This window comes from Spea bombifrons, chromosome 5 (genome assembly GCF_027358695.1).
Source record: "Spea bombifrons isolate aSpeBom1 chromosome 5, aSpeBom1.2.pri, whole genome shotgun sequence".
Lineage (NCBI taxonomy): Eukaryota > Metazoa > Chordata > Amphibia > Anura > Pelobatidae > Spea > Spea bombifrons.
In genome coordinates this window covers 15,690,083-15,713,923 of record NC_071091.1, presented here as the reverse complement: position 1 = coordinate 15,713,923, position 23,841 = coordinate 15,690,083, and the positions used below count along the sequence as shown (strand labels likewise).

At 37.8% G+C, this 23,841-nt stretch overlaps 1 protein-coding gene across 1 annotated transcript; it reads right to left on the bottom strand.

The window, feature by feature from the left end:
• Positions 1 to 1,517: 1,517 nt before the first annotated feature.
• Positions 1,518 to 23,556, bottom strand: LOC128497872 (pituitary tumor-transforming gene 1 protein-interacting protein-like). Its single transcript, XM_053468072.1, has 7 exons — positions 23,349 to 23,556; positions 19,996 to 20,048; positions 19,308 to 19,416; positions 14,983 to 15,094; positions 13,381 to 13,446; positions 8,319 to 8,365; positions 1,518 to 1,809 (listed from the first exon to the last, which is right to left on the bottom strand). Exons 1-7 carry the CDS (start codon positions 23,461 to 23,463, stop codon positions 1,760 to 1,762), a joined length of 552 nt encoding a protein of 183 aa, XP_053324047.1. The 5' UTR covers positions 23,464 to 23,556; the 3' UTR covers positions 1,518 to 1,759.
• Between the last annotated feature and the right edge of the window lie 285 nt (positions 23,557 to 23,841).

The window sequence follows — 23,841 nt, the reverse complement described above, 5'->3', positions numbered from 1 at the left end:
TGATGTGATGAAAAACACTGAAAAAGCACAGATACAGGTTAACTTTGTTCTATCCATTGCAAGGCAATTCTGTATACAGCTTTTATAATGGTCTATGTTATCCATCTAGATTATAAGATGCTTTATACATATGCAAAAACTGGTAACAATTATGCCACCATACTACACTTAACCCGGCATGGTTCTTAGAGAATATTATGATTCTCTTACAACATGTATGTCAAACAGAATAAAAAATATTTTCAGAATCTTATCAAACACACTACTTATTATATCAAGGCTCCTCTTCTTCCATGTGCAAAGGAATATTTGACAGTTAATATCATTGGAGGTTTATTAAAAGAAAATTACTAAAATGTACAGTTATGTGACAACTAAAACGGAAATAAGAAAAAAAATCTAAAAACCAAACAATAATAAGCTTACATACATTGATTTTTTTTCACCCAAAATGGCCATTCTATAATACACATACAATAAAGGTAGACATTTTAAGCAAAGCACAGAAAATAAAAAAACAATGACATAAATACAAAAACTATACAAAAGAAAAGCTGTGCATTTTTTTTTAATCTCCAATGAACGTTTTCAATGATGCAGTATTTTCATTTACACCACTGTATGGCATCCATAGAATTTGTGCAATGGCAATGTACTTCCACACACAGAGACAGGGAACGTGCATGACCAAACAGCAGGTACTGGCCTCAAGATAAATGTTGTCTATTCCAAGCCTCCCTCTAATGGTAATGGACAGTCTGATGCTTGTGGCTCCACCTGGGTGCTAAAAGCATTCCTGGGAACAACCGGAACTGACCCTTCCGGTGTCCACATCCACTTGCCACCTACTTCAGGGGCTAGCCATGCCTCTAAGCACAGACATCTAGCTCTGCTTTTTAACCCCTTAATGACAAAGCCCGTACATGTACGGGCTCAAAATGCATGGTTTTCAATGGGTTTAGGGACCGCCCATTGTCCTTAAGGGGTTAATAAATCCTATCCCCCAGGAGAGGAATAGCTCAAGGTAGCCTACCCCATGTGAAGTTCCCAGGTTTATAGTCTGTTTATGAGATTGGTAAATTGTTTACGTGTTTTCACTGATTGAGCTCTGTAGACTGCTATATTGTCTGCCTATTCTATCCTGCATGCCCCAACGACTATATGGTCTTTAGAACCTGACCAGCAAGAGCAAATAACACACAAAAGAAGAACAGGGTGTTAGACACTAAATAGCAGTTGCTCTTTGCCTGGTGGAAAATTGGCCTCTGCAATGCCCTTATTTATATGGCAAACTTCCTTTGACTAAAGGCTTGTTTACATGTTCTTAAAAAAACATATAATACAAAAAAACAAAATAAACAGGAAGTGCCATCACGGCATCTACGCAAAGCGAATTCCTGTTTTTTTAATGAAGCAATCACTTTTTTGAACGGCAAGTCTGATGTCATGATACACGGGATCATACGGCTGCAGTGAGTGCATCGAGGTGAAAAATAGATATACACATCATGCAAAAATGTTTTTATGTCTACATTTTAATCGGTGGTACTTCTTAGACTCAAGATATTAAAAAAATGTTCAACCAAAAACACCAACCTTTGAGTTATGTTAATATGACTGCATACATGTGAAATAATGGTTTAAGACAAAAAAGGAGAAAAAAAAAAAGTGACTCGTTAAACCCAAACATCTGGTTTACAGAAAGAAATGTGTGTTCATGCTTTAGTGGAGAGACAGTGAGGTATTCCACGGACCCCAATTATTCATTTTCGTATTTGCTGTAGGGATGATCCGTATCTTGCAGGAGACCTATAAGAAAAAGAAACATTAGAAACCGGTCAAAATTTAACAGTCCCAACATGTTATAAAGGAGCATATAGACACGTAGACATAAATAGAGTATTTGGAAGTAATTGTACTCAGGTAGCATATCTAATATCAAAACGGTAGAGGACAAAACAATCAAAAACTTAACTGGCATTTTACTTATTTAATATGGGATAGAGGGTTTATATATGGTTGTATATATATGAACCTATGGCATATAGTTTAGGGGGTAACATTACTAGGTCAAGGAGTACTCCAAGTTGGAAGACAGACGAGCATTCTTCTTCAATACAGGGCTGTAGCAGATACCCATGTTAACCCCGCGGCTAGTGTGCAAGTAGCAAATAGAATCATTGAAAGGAAGGGTAGATGTGTGTATCTTATAGAAGAATGAACATTTACTTATCCATTTCTTCCATAGCAATACTTTGAAATCTCAGGTATAGCCCAAGTGCTCTTTTATAGAGGGGGGTGAGTATTATATACATGTCCAAAATAACATGACCTCTATGTAAAGTTTTCCTGACATTTTTATACACGTGAAGATTTTTATTTTTGACACATGTGAGAGTTGGATAGAATTCTATACACATGCTAACTTTAGCCTCTACCAATAGCCATTAAAGCCAATAAAGAACTTTTTCGATCTAGAACCTTCTATTTTGTATAGGTTCCTGACTGCAAAAACAAAATGAGTTGTTGACCATGTTTATCTAAACAAACGGTGTATAAGATGGTCTTATTTAAATGAAACACATATGGATTCTGATCAGGGGTACGTCAAAGTGTCTGCGCCCAAGGCTTATGAGACATTTAGTCAAATGTCCTCCATAAAGAATGCTGCTCCCTACCTTTGATTCTGTAGGTGGATTTTAGGTTATAACCGACAGAAATACTGGTTTGTACTTTAGGTTACAATTAACAAATTACTTGCTAATTGTAGCTTTTTATTTCTAACCTGTAAAGAGGTAGAGAACTAACCAACCATCGCTTTTACAAATATAGCAACACTTGTGGGTTGTCAAGTATAAGACGCTGATCCTCTGCTATCAACCACATTTCTATAATTATGAAATGAAAAAAAAAATTATAGCATCACACTACTAGAGTAACATAATTAACAGAATCACTGATTTATTTCCAACGCATTTCATTAATTTCACTAGACACACAAAAAAAATCCATATATTTATAGGAACAATGCTTTTATTTGTTCTTAAGTTTTTTTGTTTTAAATTAAATGAAAGTGTCTACTGCATTGCATGAACAGAAAAGTTTAAGGATTTTCCATGGGACTAAATGAGACCCCGGCAGTCTTTCCCACGAGAAGTCGAGTTGACTCTTCGGACCGGATGGTGAATACCCGAAGATGAAAACAATTCTTCAAGAGCTTAACTCATATAAATATGGCTTTAAAGTACCTGCTTAGATACAGGTTTTCAATTAAGTATATATTTTCTGCATTATGGGGGAAAAGCAAAGTACACCCACTACCCAAAATGGCATCGTTCTTAGGGCAAAATGTTGATGTTGGAGAAGACGTGTCCATTGATTGCTGCAAAACTGATTGCTAAAAAAACAAACAAAAAAAACCCAACAGCTTGAACTGTGAGAATCTCGATATCCTTCCTATGTGCTCTAAATCTAGTTTTTATGAGGGCAAACATTCAGACACGGTTAGTTATTTGCACAGACTGGGCAAAGCAAGAGTACAAGTGACATTTTAAAATTGCTTTGCTCTCTACGTCTCCAGGGTGACTACATGAAGGGGCCAAGTAGCAAAATTTTATACCGTGTAATTGGCAATATTTCCAGAAAGGTCAAGGTAAAATTTACCAATCAGCTGGGAGCAACCTTTGGGGCCAGAACTTGAAAGCTAAAAAGCGTATTGTGAACAGGATCACGCAAAATATTGTAGTCTAATAGACTATAGGGAAGGCATCTGACCCTTCAAGCCTCAAGATAAACAAAAAAATCTGTCGCCAACTGTGGATTCATACACATCCATAAGCTGTCCAGAACAGCATAAACAGCCTAATCTCACACCATTAATGCAGCATTTTAATATTATTTATCAAAAAACGTGTGCAGATCAACACTTTAGCAATCTTATAACAAAATACTGTATTCATAAATAAAAAGTCATTTTTTCTACAGATGAAAATGGAATATTGTTTCAAATAAGCTTTGTCTGTTCCAATTTCATGGACAAATAGGAAAGTATCGCATTTGCTCTTTTCTGATGCTATTATCTTGTAAATAAACATTTGTTACTCAAATTAAGACCGTATATTATTTAATATTTAATATATTATTTAAAGGAGTTTAATTGTCCTGTATAAATGTAGCACTGAAACACCGAGACTCAATGGGTACTATTGGCACTTCCAAGAGAAACTATAACTTTTTATAAAATACTTGTTAACAGCTACTGTTTGTTTGAAGGCAAATTCCCTTCCAAAACTGGAAAGATTATTTTTTTCCTTCTGTAGATTTTCAAGATCTTCTCTTGCTCTTAAACTTTTAGAACACAGCCCTCGGGCCCTATACGGCCTCCTACACATTACGACAAGAGCAGGTTCCGTACAGAACGAGGCTTCCGCAGCAGGTAAATCATCTTCACCGCTCTTGCGAGAGCGTGCAGGATATATAATGATATCTCACCATTATCACTTTTAGGAGTCCCTTGAAGCCCAAAATCAAAACATTGCAAGAGGGTTTTAGACATAACCCAAGCAGCTCCAATGATAAAGTATAAATATAGCCGAAGTCAAAAAGCACACCGGTGACAGGAACGCCTCTTGGATCAATGATATGAACGATCAGCTGCTTTGGCTTCAAACGGAAGATTAGGCCAGAAAATGCCAATTGGATCTTAACTATGGGTGCGAACAACTGCAGTGATACAAAGCCTCATCAGCCAGTGGGCACGTCACTTTTATTATTAAGTAATGTAAATGAGCTGTTTTCTAACACAAACTATAAATGTGCCATTTGTATTAAAGGCATTCGTATGATACATATGGTCTCCATCACTGTACGCTGTAGGGCCTCACAGTAAGCGTTCACTTTAGATGAAGCCTCCCTGTCTCGCATCTCCTTGTCTATAGATGATCTTCTACTACAATTTGTAAGAAGATATTTGGGAACTGAATCAACCCAGGCATGCAACCACCGGGGGGTTCTGCATTTAATTTAATATCGTATGGGATGCTGGTTCATGCAGAATGCAGTGGGCTTGGTGCGAGGGAAAACATTTAATAAAGTATTCAGATAGGGTGTTTTTAGTGGCACGTCCAATGTCATCTTAAAGCTAGGAAGAAGTATTATGGTGAGCCTTTTTATTGTTTGATCTCTTTTTACAGAACATTTCAATACTTTGAAACATTCAAGATTACTGGACCCCAAAATATGAAATTTAATAACAGTGTTGGGGGAATGTAAATAGACATTGAAACATTCAGGAAGGGGCTACCAGAAAAGTGTGATGTCTTAATAAAGAGCCATTTGCCCAAAGAATAAGTGCTATGCAGGGAGTTCGTATATCTCGAGGTGTAACCCAGAAAATTCCAAGGATGAATAGCATAATTTAAGAAAATTATATTATTTTCCCAGACCTGTGAAAAATGTACTCCAATGAAGTTTGCAGAAAATCAAAAAATGCTTTATTTCAACTTAATGGGTATTTTTATATGAAAATTATTATTTTTTGGGGGGAGGGAACTGGGTTCTTATAATAGGTAAATACGAGGAACCTATATGCACTGTACATTCGTTAAATTACTTTAGGTTTTAATAATTCACCACCCTGTATATTTTAAAATGTGAATGTGATCCGACAGCATAGTAATTGCACTTTAAATGGCAATTATCTTAATTTTTTTCAGAAATGCAAGGCAGAGTTCATCAGAAGAGACAGCGATAATACGGGAGGCTTCCAACATGTCCTACGCTAAACGGTTTTAAATTACGCCCCACGACCACACAATTGAGGCCTTTGGCTTTCTCACCATCCCTCCCGTTCCATCTCTCTGCCATGCCATTTAAATACAGAATTACCATTTAAATTCTAGAAGAAAAGGCTGGTTGGTACACTGGGAAAAAAAAATGTTTTCCCAAAAGACGAGCATGAGCTGACATTCTGTTATTTAATCTTCCAAGCCAGTGTTAATAAGTATGAGTGACAGTATGACAAGCACTTTATTAACAGTGAATTAGGCTGGGCATGCATGGTAAATATAATCATGTTGTATCTTTTAGTTCTCCTATCAGCATAAATAATGTGGTTCTAGATTTCATATTTCTTATCCGGCAGCAAGGGGGGGGGGGCTGGGTGGAATGAGCCCAAAATATTCAACATCAACTTCAAAGTCTCTGCAAAGCTGGCTTATGTCTCAGTGTTGTTTTAAGGGGTGAGATAATGTCACAGTTAGACAGAATTATCCGTTGTAGAATTCAGCATGTAAGGGCTTCATAGATAGGAATGTATGTATTTTTAACACAGCGACATTTACTTTTTGAGCAAAGAACTATGAATTGTGATTCATGGTACAACGAGAAGGCAAAAAAGTGGTGTCAAACTGTGCTTTAGACTGTAGCTAAATGGAGACAAGCCAGGATAGAAAAATCAATCAGAAAGTAATTAAATGTTTACGTAGCTTGATCACAAGCGAGAGATGACTCAGATATATGCAAGGAAGCCATGTTGGTTGCAGGTGTTACATTAAGCAGGGGAATTTGTATAACATATAAAAACAGAGTATATATATATCTTTAATTTATGGGCCAGAGACTCAACGTACCTACAAAAAGAGAGACCGCTGGGGAGGAGAGCATTTGACAGTATAAGTGGTCTAATAAATACATGCAGAAACATTATATATATATATATATATATATATATATACACACACACACACACACACACACACACACACATATATACATGTGTTAGTACATTAAGCAGGCTTATAATGCTGCGCACAATAACAAGTTTATAGATCTGAAGAATTTGGTGGTTGGTCTAACCGAAGACTACATAAATACATCTCATCTGTATATCTGAAGTGGTCAAATCTTACTCTGGCCAAGGTGAATAATGACAAATTCATATGATTACCGTATTTTTCGCTCCATAAGACGCAGTTTTTTTCCTCCCAAAGTAGGATGAAAAATCAGCCGCGTCTTATGGAGCGAAGATGCAGGCAGGGAGGGGGGGGGGCAACGATATACCGTATTTATCGGCGTATAACACGCACTTTTTTAACTAAAATCCGGAGCTTAAACCCTACCTGCGTGTTATACGCCGATAAATCCGGGGTCGCAACTGAGGCAGGCGGCGGCGGCGGCCGCCAGCAGAGGAGTCCTGGATTTCTGCCAGTCAGGGGGGCCCAAGGGGTGCCGAGCGGTTGCTGAAGACAACCGCTCGGCAACTCTCGGGCCCCCCTGCCTGACAGATATACAGGAATCCTTTGCTGGCGGCGGCCGCCGCCACCTGCCTCAGCGCTTCAACTCCTGTGTTGGAAGCGTTTGTCTCGGGTGCCGGCGCTTTACGCTGGGCGCCGGCATATGACGTCAGACGCCGGCGCTCAGCAGTGAAGCGCCGGCACCCGAGACAAACGCCTCACGCTTCCAACACAGGAGTTTAAGGTAAGTGACCGGGGCGGGGGGGGGAGATCCAGAGAAGAGGGGGTTAGGGAGTTAGAGGGGAGATCCTGAGAAGGGGGGGTTAGGGAGTTAGAGGGGAGATACTGAGAAGGGGGGTTAGGGAGGGAGGTCTTACTGTGTGTGTGTGTCTTACTGTGTTTGTGTGTGTGTGTCTTACTGTGTGTGTGTGTGTGTCTTACTGTGTGTGTGTGTCTTACTGTGTGTGTGTGTGTCTTACTGTGTGTGTGTGTATCTTACTGTGTCTGTGTGTATCTTACTGTGTCTGTGTGTGTCTTACTGTGTCTGTGTGTGTCTTACTGTGTTCATAGCTTATTCAGTTATTGTAATAAATATTTTAGCCCATTTTTTAGCTCAAAATATTTTTTCCTTTTTTTTCTCCTCTAAAATCTAGGTGCGTCTTATCAGCAGGTGCGTCTTATAGAGCGAAAAATACGGTAATGTGTTTCCCATGTATAGGTTACATTTACGTAATATGTACATTTTGTTTTAAACAATTTTCTAAATAGTGGAAATATTTGGAATAATTAAAATCAGTAAGTCTTGTGATGTATTAGAATTGCTCCCTGTTTATTTATAGGACGGCCTAATGAAAGCATTAAACATACTTAAACATTTAATAGCTTTCTGATTGATTTTTCTATCCTGCCTCTTCTTGTCTCCACATACAACCCCAAGTGTCCATTCCCCTATGTGTCTGAACGAGGCAAACAATGTGCCTTTTTCTCCTCCGCTTTTGCGTTATATCTTCATAAAAAATAAGTCTAGCTGCACATAATAATTGATTAACATGGCGGAAAGCTAATTTAAGAAGAAAGTAAACATACCGTATTTCTTCCGAATCTCATTGTGTTTTATAGTCCTTTCAACTTTCCTGAAAACAATACAAAAACACAATAAATATGACATGCAAGGAATACCGGATAGCATTAGATGAATTAATGTATATGCACACACCCGCAATTATTAACAACTGAAATTCTACTTATAATGACCAAAGCAGCAATAGAAAAACAGGAATACCAAGGAGCTGGACTTTATTAACACTTTAACAGCTCATAGGCTACAAGTACCGCCTTGCAACAACCACTCAAGAACTGAAAAGGTTAAATTAATTTACACAAAAAAACCACTAGCCTTGCAATTAAAAGGTCACAAAATACTTTCAAAATTACATTTTTAAATTTTATTTTAAATTGTATTTTTTTTCTTAAAATTAGCAGTTGGCATATTTTTTGCATATATGCATTAATAAGAATAAAAAGAAATCTGTAGCAGCAAACAATGGTAATTAGCATTCTTCATTCATTTACACGACCACTAGTTAGCACAAGCAGAATGTTTCGGCGAGTGAAGGGACGCGAAATCTATATTGCCCTCTAATTCTAAATGTCGCCTCACTAAGGACCTGCAAATCATTACTCGACAGACAGGATATTTTGCACAAAACCCAATTTTGAGTCTGTCAGCGCTACAAAGAGCAGTATTTTTATGTGATTGCAGCGTTCAGTCGGCTCATAGCAATAGCTATTGCAGATTCATGGTATTCATTTGCTGGGCTTACGCTCGGCTCGTTTTCCTCTGCAAGTCTTACTTTAGGAAATACTGATCTGATAACACTATAAAAGAGTAATTACAAGGGGCTGGAAAAGGTGAATATTACAATGTCTCAATGTAATCTGGAGCCCAATTAAAGCTACTACTTAACTCCTCGTATCGTGTAATTAGGTTGTTTTCAAAATGATTGCATGAATTATTAAAGTCCCTATTTTGCATTTACAATGATATTAAATGACAAAGCTTTATGCAGTTACGGGGCACAAATTAAAAATCAAAAGGAAAGGAAGGGTATTTTTTCCGTCCCTCATTCCACTTTTTTTAATGTGTTAATTTATGGAAGAAGATACATTGTAAGTGTATTCTGCCAGGCCAATTTCCAATCAAACATAAAATTTGAAACTGGAAAATCTTTCTAGAATTAAATCAATACAGTTGCACACTGGCATTTAATGATTATTTGATGTAAAAAGTGGCGTTACATTCTGCAGTAAATATATAATGGGCAAACGGGTTATAACAAGCGGCATAAAACACACACTGCGCAAACGGATACTTTTTCATTTAGAAAGTTAAGCATGGTGGGCAAATCAGTCTCTCACATCCTTGACTGGCAAAAAAGCGGTGGTGGCTAACATATAGTCCTCGCGGTGCCTGTCTAGTAGCCAAACGCCTGGGTATATGAGATGGATTTAACGTGCAACTGTTCCCAACCAGAAGATGCCAACATCAGAATACCCAATGAACAGACAGAATATTGTCTGCAGGAGAGACTCTAAGTGCTTGTTAACTTCTCACACCATCCAGCCCCTTTGTTACATTATGCCTATGGATCAGTGGTGGAATGAGGATGCAACATGTTGACAATAAGAGGTTTATTCACTAAACTTAAATAAAGGCAATCTTGAGTCCGTTTAGCAGATTTCCCCTGATTAAGTTTAATGCAGATTCATTGAAAGAGGGAACAAGATGGTGATTTTTCCTCACGTTAAGCTGTACCCTGGGACGCTATCAGTCCTTCATGCTGAAGGACTCTCCTGATTGGCGACATAAAACTAACTTAACAAATACCCATAGTCATATTCCCCATAATTTCCCTGAGAACTATCACTGCTTGGTCCAGTTAGAGGGTTTAAGAGCAAAGCTCCAAGAAAGTCAAAAGATTTTGGGTGTAAAATGGAACTCATGGAATTACACGTTTACAGACTCCAGTTGCTGTTCTGTAGGAAAAAGTTATATAAAAAAGAAGCTCAGCAAAATCCAGTATATTTGAAAAACACTAAAGTTGGGATCTGGACAAATCAATATGGCCATGGGTTGGTTGGCTTTGTTACGGGGATACCTGCTACGGTTCATTAAAAAAAAATATGTTAAAAAGCAAAAAGAAAGCATCCCTAAAATCACGAGAAGAGCTATACAGCAGACCATATTCTCATTTATCATCTTGCCAGTTTTATATGTTCAAATATTTTTCAGCAAAGTTTTGTAGAACACAATATGTGATTTCACTTGGAAATTAATAACACTGAAGAAGGAGTAGGGTAATGAATAAAAGAAGCACGCCATTTCATTTTTAAAACTTATTATGCTTAAATCAAATCCATAATATCCCCTTGACATAGTATTCTGTAATGAATTTTTGATATATGTGCAGAACAAGCGCTCACTTCTGCAGAAGCAGGTGGCGTAAAAAGAAATGTACTTATGATTGCCTCTTCTGGATACCTTCCAGCTTTTGGTGCTGTGGGCTTTTTCAAGACTTTATATTGAAAGGAAAAAAAAGGGCTAGTGACAGTCATATATTCCCAATGATGGATAGAGTTATGGTTGTTTTAGACTTGGCTAGACCTAGTAAACATCTATTTTCCCAGGAGGGTTGGGGTTACCGACGAGTATGGAGAACCGGATCTGGGGAAGACTAGAAACTCCCTTGAAATCATGATGAAGAAGCCGAAAATAGGCATTGGGTTTATGACTTCCCAACCTTTACACACATGCCTAAATGTTCTTGAAACAGAATAGCGTTTTCTTTTTTTCTAAATGAGTACATATCTTGCTGAAAACGGTGGCTAACCCATCAATGAAGTGTTCCTATTTTTGTTGACATTGACATTTATTGATCTTGGAACTGGAAATTGAAAGAGTTGTATAGCTGCAGGCTTCCAGCTTAGATCCCATTTAACAAAGTTACCCCTACCAATGGTATCAACAACACAGAGTAAATACAACAGCTAAATCCTGCAGTAACTCGACATTAGGGCAAAACCATGAAGTATTTAGACATCCACAGTCTTCAGGAAGGGCTTCAATAGCATGTTACTTTTTGTAAGATAAGCCCCATTATAATGCTGGAGGCTATAATTAATAAAATGGAAAAGTATATTATAGGAGACCAGAATCTTGAGGATAACAAGTTTTTATGTCATTTCATCCAATGCCATAATGACTTTTGGTCAAATTATTAATATGTCTCCCTTGAGAAGCTTGGTTAGTGGAAGTGCATCAGTGATCTCCATTACCTTATTCTATCATTAGGGACTTATTTGCATGAAAAGAATAATCGTCTGCTCAATTAGAGAGCATTGCAAGTTTGAAATAAAGAGACTACCTGCTGTGTTAATGTGAAAATGTGAGCTTTTCATTTCGAAGGGCTGCAGACCTGTATATAAAGACTTCAGCTCAAGTACCGCTGAAGGTGCAGCGAGGGCTTCCACTGTAGGATGTCGCGGCCTGACTTGTAAACACAGAATGTGACGGCAGATACCAACCATTCCGCTCATCTAGTCTCGTCTTAGATTTAGGATGGCCATATGCCTATTCCATGACTGCTTCAGCCTTCTTTAATCTGGCTCTATTTAACTAGAAAGGGAGTGACACAAACAATATGACACATTTGAAAACATATCTTCCAACATAGTATTGGGATCATACAGCTGCCAACAATGGCATGTAACCCCTGGCAATTAAATGGTTTATAATAAGGGTTGAGCCAGGTGCTAAGGACCTACTGGGTGTGCAAACGGTTAAAGGGAACCGATTTTCTTTTGGTTCTTATTTTTCATATTTAAGGGACCTCTAATGCCTCTAAAGAGCTCAGTATGCATTTGATCAATGGCAGTGGGAGCAAAAGGCACTTTGCAGCATCAGGCCATTAGGCAGAAAAAGGTTTCCTTTTATTAACACTTGAGCTGTGAATAAACAGTTCCCTAGGCATAAAGAAGGAACTCCGCCGCCAGCCATCTGTTCAATTGAGTAACTATGTACCGCGGCGATCAGTACACAGTGTACGGAGCAGATCACCGTTAAGATAATAAGACACTCTGTCCATTGCAATAACCAGTGCAGCATCACAACACCAAGAGCACCAGTGGCAACTGGTTACGCAGAGTCCATGGCTTTACGCAACGAATATAATTATTAACCACGACACCAATGTTTTGAAAGTGCACTCTTTCTTAGATTACCAAAAAACACACAATTAGGAAAAATGTCAGCAATAGCCAGAAAAGCCTGCACTAAAGCCCTTTGTAGACAGATTTCAACAGTTCCACACAACAAAAATTAAACAGGGGCCTGTTCTGCAGGCAACTGCGACCATCTTCCTAATGGATCAGAAACATAAATAAATCTTGCTAATGGTTTGTCTAATCTCTCTGCAAGCTGGCCCTGCATTATACACGGCTAAATCAGAAGGGTGACTCAATAAATCTTCCCATATTAACTATGCCCCATACTTTCCAAGTGTCCAGAGTTTCAGGCAAGTAGTTGACCCACCGTTCCACTTTGTAAGGCAATCTGGACCATGAGACAGTCGCAGTGATACACTTTGACCTGCCCCGACATGCCGTAAAATCAATGGCAGCACAGCCCTCCACCGTAGCTCTCACAAGGCCACCCTGGGCCACTCTGTAGCCAAGTAGTGGCTCTCTGGGTACCTTACCCAGCAATATACACCATACAATATATCCCATCAATTAGCAATATACAATATATACTATCAATTACACAGACCTCTCTGGGTAAGGTGACCTCTGACCTAGCCCACTGGCACCTCTACCCCTCAACTCGGATGTCCCAATTTGTATTCTTGAAATGTTGGGGGGCACAATACTTTATGTAGGGGCAGACTGTTTCTGTAGAAGCAGCTGCCTTGGGTTAGTCCTGTACAATGCATAGTGATATCGGAAATATTCCTGCAAACTCTTGTGATCAGGCAGAGGATTTACAGCCGCCTCTCTTTGCTGTAACCTTGGACTGCGTGAGCTGAGCATGCATTTACAGTAGTATTTTTTGTTGCTCGCGTGTCTCTCTTTAGGGCAGCCTGACACCTACCTCTGCAGGGACTCCTGCTGTCTCTTTTCACGTTCCCGAATTAGATTTTCTTCTTCAGCATCAAATCTAGAGGAAATAAAGAAAGGTAAGAGGTCTGAGTTGGTAAATGGGATAACAAGCAACTTTTACTTAGATGTCTTAGTGCAGGCTTCAATAATGTAATTTCTTGGAAGAGGCATACGAATGTTCCTTATACTCTATGTATTAACCTGTCAATATCCTATCAATTAGCAATATACACTATACAATATATACTATCAATTAGCAATATACACCATACAACATATACTATCAATTAGAAATATACACCATACAATATATACTATCAATTAGCAATATACACTATACAATATATACTATCAATTAGCAATATACACTATACAATATATACTATCAATTAGCAATATACACTATACAATATATACTATCAATTAGCAATATACACTATACAATATATACTATCAATTAGCAATATACACTATACAATATATACTATCTATTAGCCTTATGAAAGCAGAGATCTGTTTACAAAAGGTGACAGAACTAACATTATTTATTGCCCTCAGGAAAGAATTATTTCAATAGTACAAAAATTATTAATTCTGACGTAAACATTAATTAAAAAAAATCTACACTTAGATATGAAAGTGTTTAATACAGCAGCATACGTGGAGTTAAGTGGCGCATGTGCCAGCGCTGCGGCTAGACCGAGTAACACTTGGTAAGGGGCATTTTATGGCAACATCGTCCCAATTACATCTTTTGTGTTAGCCATGTGCAGAATAAATGTGGAAATAAATGTAAACACGTGAAAGTGTAATCATAACTTCATATCCTTAATGAAGCGTTTAGGTCTCTGTGATTTTATTTCAATGCCCGGTTGCTTGATCACAATAACACAGGGGTCTGTTCAGCAAAGGAAGCATTGAAGGGAGAGTTTGCTGGAGAGTATAAAGCATGACTCAACGTGTAAGACATTAAAGAGAGCTCACTAATTTAACTATACATTACACAGGGCCAGCCAAGCACTTACTGCAGATGTTTACGGGGGATGGACCTTCATTATACACAGTGAAGTCAAGGAGCTGAAATACAACCCTCCTGTCGGCTCACCTTTTAGTAAACGGAGCCAAGGCCATATGATTTAAAGCAACAGGATCAATCACCAAACAGGGATCTAACGGAAGAGCGGGGCATTGTAACTAATATCTAGATGGGATGTTCAAAGAAACATACAGCTGCTCACGTAAGAGAGAAAAGTAATGTATTTATGCAATATGTTCTTATCTGCTTTATCAATCGATGTCATCGTTTTGAAGATCTATGGTTAAAAAGGGCAAGGGAAGGGGAACAAAATGTGTGAAAACTAGCAGAACAATTAACTTACTGTCTACCCCCTCCCAACTCTTACAACAGCTTCCACCCATTCACCAGCACAAGTAGAAAGCCTGAGAGCAAGATGCCGGCTGCTGCCACATTATGCACATTTCTTATATTGCACCCTTTTTTAATGAATAAACACCATTTCATTGATTGCGTGGAACTGTAAATGCAGGGTGACATGTAGAAAGTCTAATCTATTAAACAAAACTAAATTCCAACCTTGAGCTTGAACTTTTCCGGCAGTAACAACAGTAACAGCAGCAGAGGGTAATGGTCAGCAGGATCACTCCCAGTATCACGGACATCGCGATGATCAATGCTTCAAAGTTTACTATGGAATACAAAAGAAACCAATATCTGTGTTTATAGTGTGTGTGTGTGTGTATATATATTATTATTATTTATTATTTATTATTATAATAATATTATTATTATATTATTATACACATATATACATACACCACAATGACAATGTACAGTGGTACAATTATCCAAAATCCTTCACAGAAAAGCATGTCTTTAAAACATCTTGGTGGTATAAAAAGTTATCTTTTATTATCATATTTCATAACATTCAACTTAAAGAAAGAACAATTAAATTTTTCACTATATTTTAAGTTATTCAAAAATAAAAAATAAAGTAATTACGTATATATCACTCTCTTATTATGGTGCATATACACACACATCCGTGTTTTCTTTCTTTAGTTATGTGTAGAAAGTCTGTTCATTATCCCTGAACAATCTAAGGCCAGTGGGGAGCAGTGTGCATTGTAGTCATTATGCATCATCGCATTATTTTAGCTTTAGATCCAGTATAATCCCAGTAAGTGTCCATTTCAGCGCAGCTGGGCTACTGTTCATTACTTTTTGTTATGCTCCTGAGGACAAAAATTAGGATTCAAAAAAAATTCCCCATATACCCCACAGTATATAGCGACAAGGGCAGAGCTTCTTTATAATGTTATTAAGTATTATGGTATATATGCACAAAGGCAATCATTACGGCCACATGAAATAAGTGACAGGATGAAATACCGGCACAGTTGGTAATTTGGAAACGCGAGTATCCAGGAATGGAAGGTCTTTCAGCAGTTCATACAATTAGTAGTTAACAAAATGTCCAAGACACTTCTGTATAGATGAATACAACAACGAAGGGTAAAGCCATCCAGATATCATTAGGGATGACTGCATAACATTTTGACAGAATAAGCCTCCGTTGGCTTAAAATGTTAAATATCACATGGTTTTTGTGCTTGGTAAAAAAAAAAATCCCAGCCGGTCAACGAGCAACTCTTATGGCACTGATCTCAACCATAGAGCATGGGACTTGCTGCTAGAGTGCCATCTAGTGTTAGGATCGGGGAACTGCAAGAGCTTACTGCGGATTCTACAGTGTAAATGGATTCTTTCAAACAGAATTATTCTCATTTTATGCAAATTGACTTATTCTGCTTTTGCTGGCCTAACTGTACGTCTTGCTAAACAGCCTGATACATTGCTGCTTCGGTATGAATTTGCATTATTATCAGACATTTATGTTAATCGCTTTGAATACTGCAGGCCTATTTAACAGACTGGTTTGCATATATTATAAATGGGCACAAATGCCAGCTGGCTCCCATAGGGGCCATATAATTTCCTTCTCTGGCACGTGGCACCTATTATAAAATCTCCATAAACAGAAACACACACACACTATATATATATATATATATACACACACACACACACACACACACACACACACACACACACACACACACACACACACACACACACACACTCTTAATAGACACCATGGAGTCATCTCTGAAAGAAGACAATTTATATTTGTACTAGGAAGTTAATAGAACACTGGAATCCCTTTAAGGATGTTGAAGGGTAATAACAATAAAGAGAAGGCAGATAACGGACAGATTACTTCTGCTTTCCACCCCCAGGTAGAATATGTCTTTATACATCGATTTCCACCTGGTTTTCTGACAGATCTCTAAACTGTAATTAACAATTCCACAAACATTAATCAGAAATCATATGGCTGTATTCATGCAGCATGTCTGAAAAGAGCATTCTCAGTTACAAACGGTCCACCTTCTGTAACCGTTGGTTTTATCATGGACACTTGAAACACAAGCCTTTTATTTACTTAATAATAAAAATAATGGAAGGAAACAGACGGAGAAATGGAGTTATGTTTCCAGAAAATAAATGTATCTAAATAATCGCCAACATTTTATTTCCCCATGGACCAGGTAATACAGTAACTATATTTTAAATTGATGGAACAAAATAGTGATAGGAGTAGAATTCTACTTGGCGTGTAACACCTTGTACAGAACGTACATAGAGTATGTTTCATTATCCCACTAACTTGCAAGGATTTAGTGGAACGGTCAGCTTGGCCAACGGGAAAAGCAAATTAACGCTGAATAGACAGTTTTGTTTTTCCCATGGGGAAAAGAAGCAGATATTTAAAGGGTAAAAAGTCACCAAGTTTAGCGTTCCGCATTATTCAGTTATTTAATAAAACTACACTGCTTCAGGGGGCTGTTTTATCTCATTAAAATCGAGAAGAAAATGCAGCATAACCAACATATTAATTAACCGTGTCCTCTCTCCCTTACCCCTCCGCCCATAATTACAAACAATCACAGGAATATAGATTTTGACTGCAAGAAACAAACGTTTGGCCCTTCTATTCTGCCCTTTTTTGTAATTTAGCAAAAGGGGGAAAATATCACAAAGCAGAGGAATAATCCTACCCATATTAAATTCAAGAAATTGAGGGGGGGGGTGACCGAAACTTTAAAGATATCAAAGGGATTTTAAAAAGAAAACAAAAAAACATGAGTGGAGCATATTTCAAAAAGGTGGAGAAATGTTAGAATAGGAGGTCATAAACTAAAACTAGAGGACCTTGGACTTAAATGTTACTAATAAGTTGAACAGCCTCCCAGCAGAAGTGGTAGAGGTTGTCACAGTGAGAGAATTTCAACATGCATGGGATAAGGAAAAAGCTATCTAGTTCTTAGCATTCTTTTTTAGGTGCAGGTCATCTGTATTTGTAAAAGTAGAACATTCATGACTAATATACTATTAGTCTACAGCGTACATAAAAAAACAAATACCGTATTTCCCCATGTATAAGACGCTCCCATGTATAAGACACACCTTAATTTTGGGGCCCGTAATGTGAAAAAAAAATGTATTATCATAAAATTCATACTCATCATCATCATCATCACTCCCATCAACCATAACTGCCCCTAAATTAACCCTAAAGACCCCATCAACCATAACTGCCCCTAAATTAACCATAACTGCCCCTAAATTAACTCCCACCTCCCCTAACTTTCAGCCTCCCAAATATTATTATTTTTTTTTACATACTATTAGATGAATTGCTTAGCCATGTGGACGCTATAAGGAAAGGGGCGGGGCCAATCATCAGTGTAACTACAGGAAGACTGTTAATCAGAAAAGGGCGGGGCCGATTGTCAGTGTGACTGCAGGGAGGGACAGGGAAGTAGTAACTGCAATCTACAATCACTATATAAGACGCACCTAGTTTTTAGACCCCAAATTGGTCTAAAAACGGTGTGTCGTATACATGGGGAAATATGGTAACAGAATAAGCCAAGCAAAGATGACATCACAAGCCACTGGGTTTTTCAGTGATAAAGAATCATTGTCAGATTATACAATGTTACAGTATTAAATTAACTTGATTTGGAAAAATAAAAAATGCCATTTTGGATTGTTACTCATCTGTTTATGTTTCTGAAAACATATTGCTTTGGTGTATGGAAGCGCCACCTGGTGGATACTATGTTTCTATCAGTTGTTGCTCCGAGCGCCTTAAGACCGTTAGTAAATAAAGCTGCTCATACTAATCAAGATGCATTTATTAGTTTTTTGTTTTTCTATGTTCTTTTTTGTGAGCATTTAATAAGAATATTTCTCGACTGGCCAAATGCCTGTATTTTGTAAGACTGCACATTAAGACATCAAAATCAGGGTTTGCTAGGGTTTTTCTTTTTACATTTTAAACACAAAATTTTTAAGAGATATTGGTGTGAATACTATTGCTGAGATAATTTACATAAAATATACAAAATAGTGGTCATCTAACCAAAAGGGCTATTTATTATTATTATTATTTTATTTTAAGAACCTTATGTACAGTGGTTTGTTTTTTTTAAGATAAGGAAATGATTAGAGGGGGAAAAAAACATAAATATTTATTAGATGTCTTTTACATGCAGGGACTCTAATCTGAATAATAATATGACCAATTTGCATGTTAATGCCTTGTATTTGCATAAACAATTGGTGTTCTCAAAACCTGACCAATTTGAAGTCCCGCGAGGATAAAATCTTTGCAGCGATAAGGCGTTTAACAGAGCAGAGCTTCAAATTCCTGCGAAAGGTGCCCTAACACCACAATCGGACAAAAAAGTGCCATGCGTGGTCCAGCGCTCCGTCACATAAGCGCCTCCGTGATAAACATAGATTTGATAAAGAGGATTTACACTTACTCCAGCAAGCACCCCATCTGGCATCTGACATGGCACAGATAGAGGACGGCGGCAGAATGGTTCTCACCGGGTACTCCAGACATGTGTTATTAGTGATACACCAGAGGCACTGGTCAAAAAAGGGGGAAAAAAACAGAATTAATGACTACAAACAAGACTATGCGACATGCAAATAGTCACAAGACAAGAGTATGTACCGTATTTTAAAGAGGCATTGTTTTTATTAAAATACTGGATACAGAAAAACTTTCTTTTATGTACCGAGGCTGTATTTTGTTGAAATGATAACCTAATGAAACAATACTTTTAAACCACAAAAAAATAAAACGAACAAGAAGGTGTGTTTAGTGAAGCAGGGCTGGTTACATATTGGGTCTACTTACTCTTGTTTGAAATTGGACTTATGGGACCGGTATACAATATTTCTATCGGGTTTCATAACGATAGACCCGGCCTTCCTTGTGCCCCATACATACAGTTTTTATTTTTGTTTTTCGTATGGAAAGAATAACACAGGACGGAGCCTAAAGACATGCAGGGCCCAAGGTGACTTGACGCTTGCATATCGCAGCTTTGCATGCAGCGGTTGCAAGGATTCTGTCTTTGCAATGGTTCTGTGTAAGCATTTTGCTCTTGTTTGACCCATACCGCTTTCTAAAGAGTAGGTTGGAATCAAATACATGCTCACCGAAACATTTCTAAGGCATTCTTCACAGGACTTCCCAGAGAAAACACTGCAAGCTGCAAAAAGAAGAGAAAGACGATCAATGTTTCGAATTACACAGGAATCTGTGGCGAGAAATCGTTCTCGGTGCTTGTACATTACACGTTGTGACAGAACTACATTGCTGAAATTCGCAGTCTCGTGGACACTTGCTCACATTCAGCCTTGTCAGAGATAGATGACATTTCTCCAAAGGATTTTGTATGTAACTTTTCAATAAAATTAGGTTCCGAGTTTTAACCACCAAGGAAATCTATGTACCGTTTTAAATAAATAATCATTAAAGTTTAAACAAAATTAAACACACCACAAAAATAAAAAAACAAAGTACACATTAATCAGCTTACTTAAAGGCCTAAGAATGGAAATCATAAAGGGTATGTTCATTAGGTGAATATATCCCAACAGCAGCACCTTCATTGTCAAATGGGGGAAAACATATTTTCTCCTTGAGCATAAAATAAAGTGCTATCTACTGTAATGTAGGTTAGCAATGCCATAAAACTGGTTTTACAGCATTTTGCTCCAATTTCCTGCAGACCTGGACGCTGTCATTGTCATCAGTCATAACATTTTGGATGACTTTCCCTGGAGAAACATCACCTTGAGCTGATCCTTTATGCAATGCTATGAAGCCCACAGACTTTGTGTCCTGCTGGGGGTTTTTCTTGTATTATATATTTCATTTATTTATTTATTTTTTTCTCTGTCAGTGCTTCATAGCTCTGCATTGCTGATCACAATACATGCGATCAGCCAGCAGGGGGAGCTATTAGGGATCTTATCAGGGTCAAGACAGACCAGAAAGGGAATGCCCGATTGCCTGACATTCTTTACATAACAGTGTACAAGCGCTTGTGCAGATCTGGATAAACTACAAGAGACATCATTAAATCGTGGGATGAGGATTATTGACGCTGTAGTGTTCAATACCTTTGAATAAGGGCAGGCTGCCTAGTCCTTGCTCTCAGTGATTATTATATATCTGCCCGTAACCCTTGTTTCAGAGCATTATAATACATTACAAATCATCCTGAAATTAAGTTGAATTAAACCTAGTCAAGCATATTATTGGTTTTTTTAAAGGACACCTCATTCTCTGGTCTATTTCAGCATTGGATGTTGCTCAAAATACACATTTTTAAATTGATCCTGACACTAATGGCTAGGAGAATAACCCAAATGGGCAATCTAGTGAGTGCTTATAAAAGAACAGAAACTCATTTTCTTTATTACTGCAAGGATATGCCGTCTATATTTTTCCCTATTTACTTGTTTCAATTACACACAATCTCATTACTGTCCCAAGACTGCTCAGTAGACTGAAACGCTATAGACAGTCATGTTTGATGGACAGTTTAATTTTTGCTTGATGGAGAGGTGTTTACGTCTGTGCGGTTGGATAATATACATGGTTCCGTTAAAGAACTACGCTTAAGAGGTACGTTCCAGAAACAATTTGCACTTCTTGCATGGACCCCAATGTTTTTTATCTCACGAAACTTGAAGCATTCATTCTTTCTACTCACAGAGTACATTAATATTCTTCTTTCTTGGGGATGTCAGAGAGTAAACTGTCCCTTTAAATAAAGTATGAAGAAAATTACAAAAGAAGTGCTTCCCCCCCCTTTCTACTTCCTTTATTGTAGAGATTATAAAAGTGTGTTAGGTAACAATGTTCTATTAAATGGCATCATTTTTTAAATGGCCTTTTGTTTTTAAAGCTCCTATTACAAACATGAAGTTGTTGATATCATTTTATGCTTTCTGCATAAAACCAGAGCCAGTCTGTCTTACGTTTCCACAAGGGAGTTGTCCTTTTGGGTATTTTGGTTTCTGAGGCTGATCAGTTTAGATCAGGCACCATTACAGGTCCATTTAAAGAGAGGAGCTCCCATCATTTTTATTACATCAAAAAGCAGTTTCAAAACTGATTTTTAGATAATATTTTCAGATCGCTTTGCATGCGTTCCAGCTCTGTTACCTTGGCCCATTCTTCCAAATACCCCGAAGTCCTCATCATACTGCACATGGTAAACAATAGAATGCCTCATTTTCAATCACCCAGCCAGACAGTTTGACTAGTAAAGGTCTACAGAGAAATGGACTTCATTAGCATTGCCACACAAAATCAGGTCAGTGTGGTGTCTGAGAAGGGAAAGTCACTCAAAATATCATAAGACCCGACCATAATGGCATATGTTTTTTTGTAACAATAAGAGTTCGCGACACTCCATTAAAAGAGGAATGCATATTAAAGTTTGATAATTCTCAGAACTGATTGGCAAAGCACTCTCGTTGAAATCAATGGAATTGCTTTTTGCACAAGAGGGTCTCAGTAGACCCTGACCACAGTGCTTGGCGAGCCAGTTCTGGAGGTGGGTATATTCAACCAACACATCACGCCGGCAAAACTTATCAAGGGCTGCCCTATACACTTGAATGCCCTTTCCCGGCCTTCCTGTCAAGACCCGCAACCTTACACATTAACCCCCATCCTTGCATATTCCTTAGCTCACCTTTCCTAGTCCCCCTCCTGCGATACTTATACTAGTGCGTTTGGTCCATCCCCAACAATGGCGCTTTTACCTCTTGTGTAATACAGCCTAGATTGTAAGCTTGTTTAAGCAGGACCCTCGTCTCCTGTTACAATAAATAATAACATCTCCTGCATGGCACGGAAAGGGGGCAAATTCACATGGGGGGGATTCTGTATCCCATGCATTTACAAAACGGACAACACAAAATGTGCACCTGATATGTGTCCAGAAAAAAAAACATTTTTTCAATGGACCTCCCTTTTAAAGATAAACATCTGCACGTCCATGGATTACAAGTTTCAGTATGACATCTGTATATAAATTAGATTTCTCAGTATCACAAGAGCTGTCAAATACCAAATTATATGCTGCAATAAAAGCCACCACCTCCTCTAATATACACACACACAGATATATATATATATATATATATATATTGTAACATCAAGCTATAAGGTTTCAGGGTACTTGAGATATTGAAGAGGTAAGACATACAATGCAAAAATGATCTCATGTATCTAATAAAACAATATTGCAGATTGATACTAATGTGAAAGTACCATTTAAATTGGTGTAAGTGTGTGTGTGTGTGTGTGTATATATATATATATATATATATATATATATATATACATATACATATACATATACACACACTCTTTCTTGTTCCAACCAATACATTGCATCAGAAGGTGTATAAAATAATAGAAATTATCTGCATTTTTAGAATATGACCCATCTTTAGGCACGAAACCCACTCCCACGCCAGATCCTTACGTGTGCTGATAGGTGCTGGAGTAGGGGCGCTGGTTTGGAAGCCCCAGACCATGTATAAACTGATCAGAAGAAACATAACCCGAGTGCAGAGATCTTTCACTCCTAAGCCCTCCATTGCTGTGTTTGTATCAAGGCGGAAGCTGGACGGAAACAATACAGATTATGCGCTGATACTGTCTCAAGGCAGTAGCAATGCAGGGACTTCCGGGAGGCGGAGCCACGTGCTTCTGACAGCCAATTAAACCACAGCCCCTGATGGCTACAGACATCTTGTGACGGATCATGTGCCCTCGTTGTATAGGAACAATACTGGACCGGGTTTTTAAAAAAAAAAAAAAAAAAAAAAAAAAAAAAAAATATATATATATATATATATATATATATAATTAACCAAAAAGATGCAGCTTAAAACCTTCATTAAAATATGATATATTTATTGTATTATTGCATGTTGAGAACGTGATTGTTAGGTGAACATTAGGTTAATAAATGT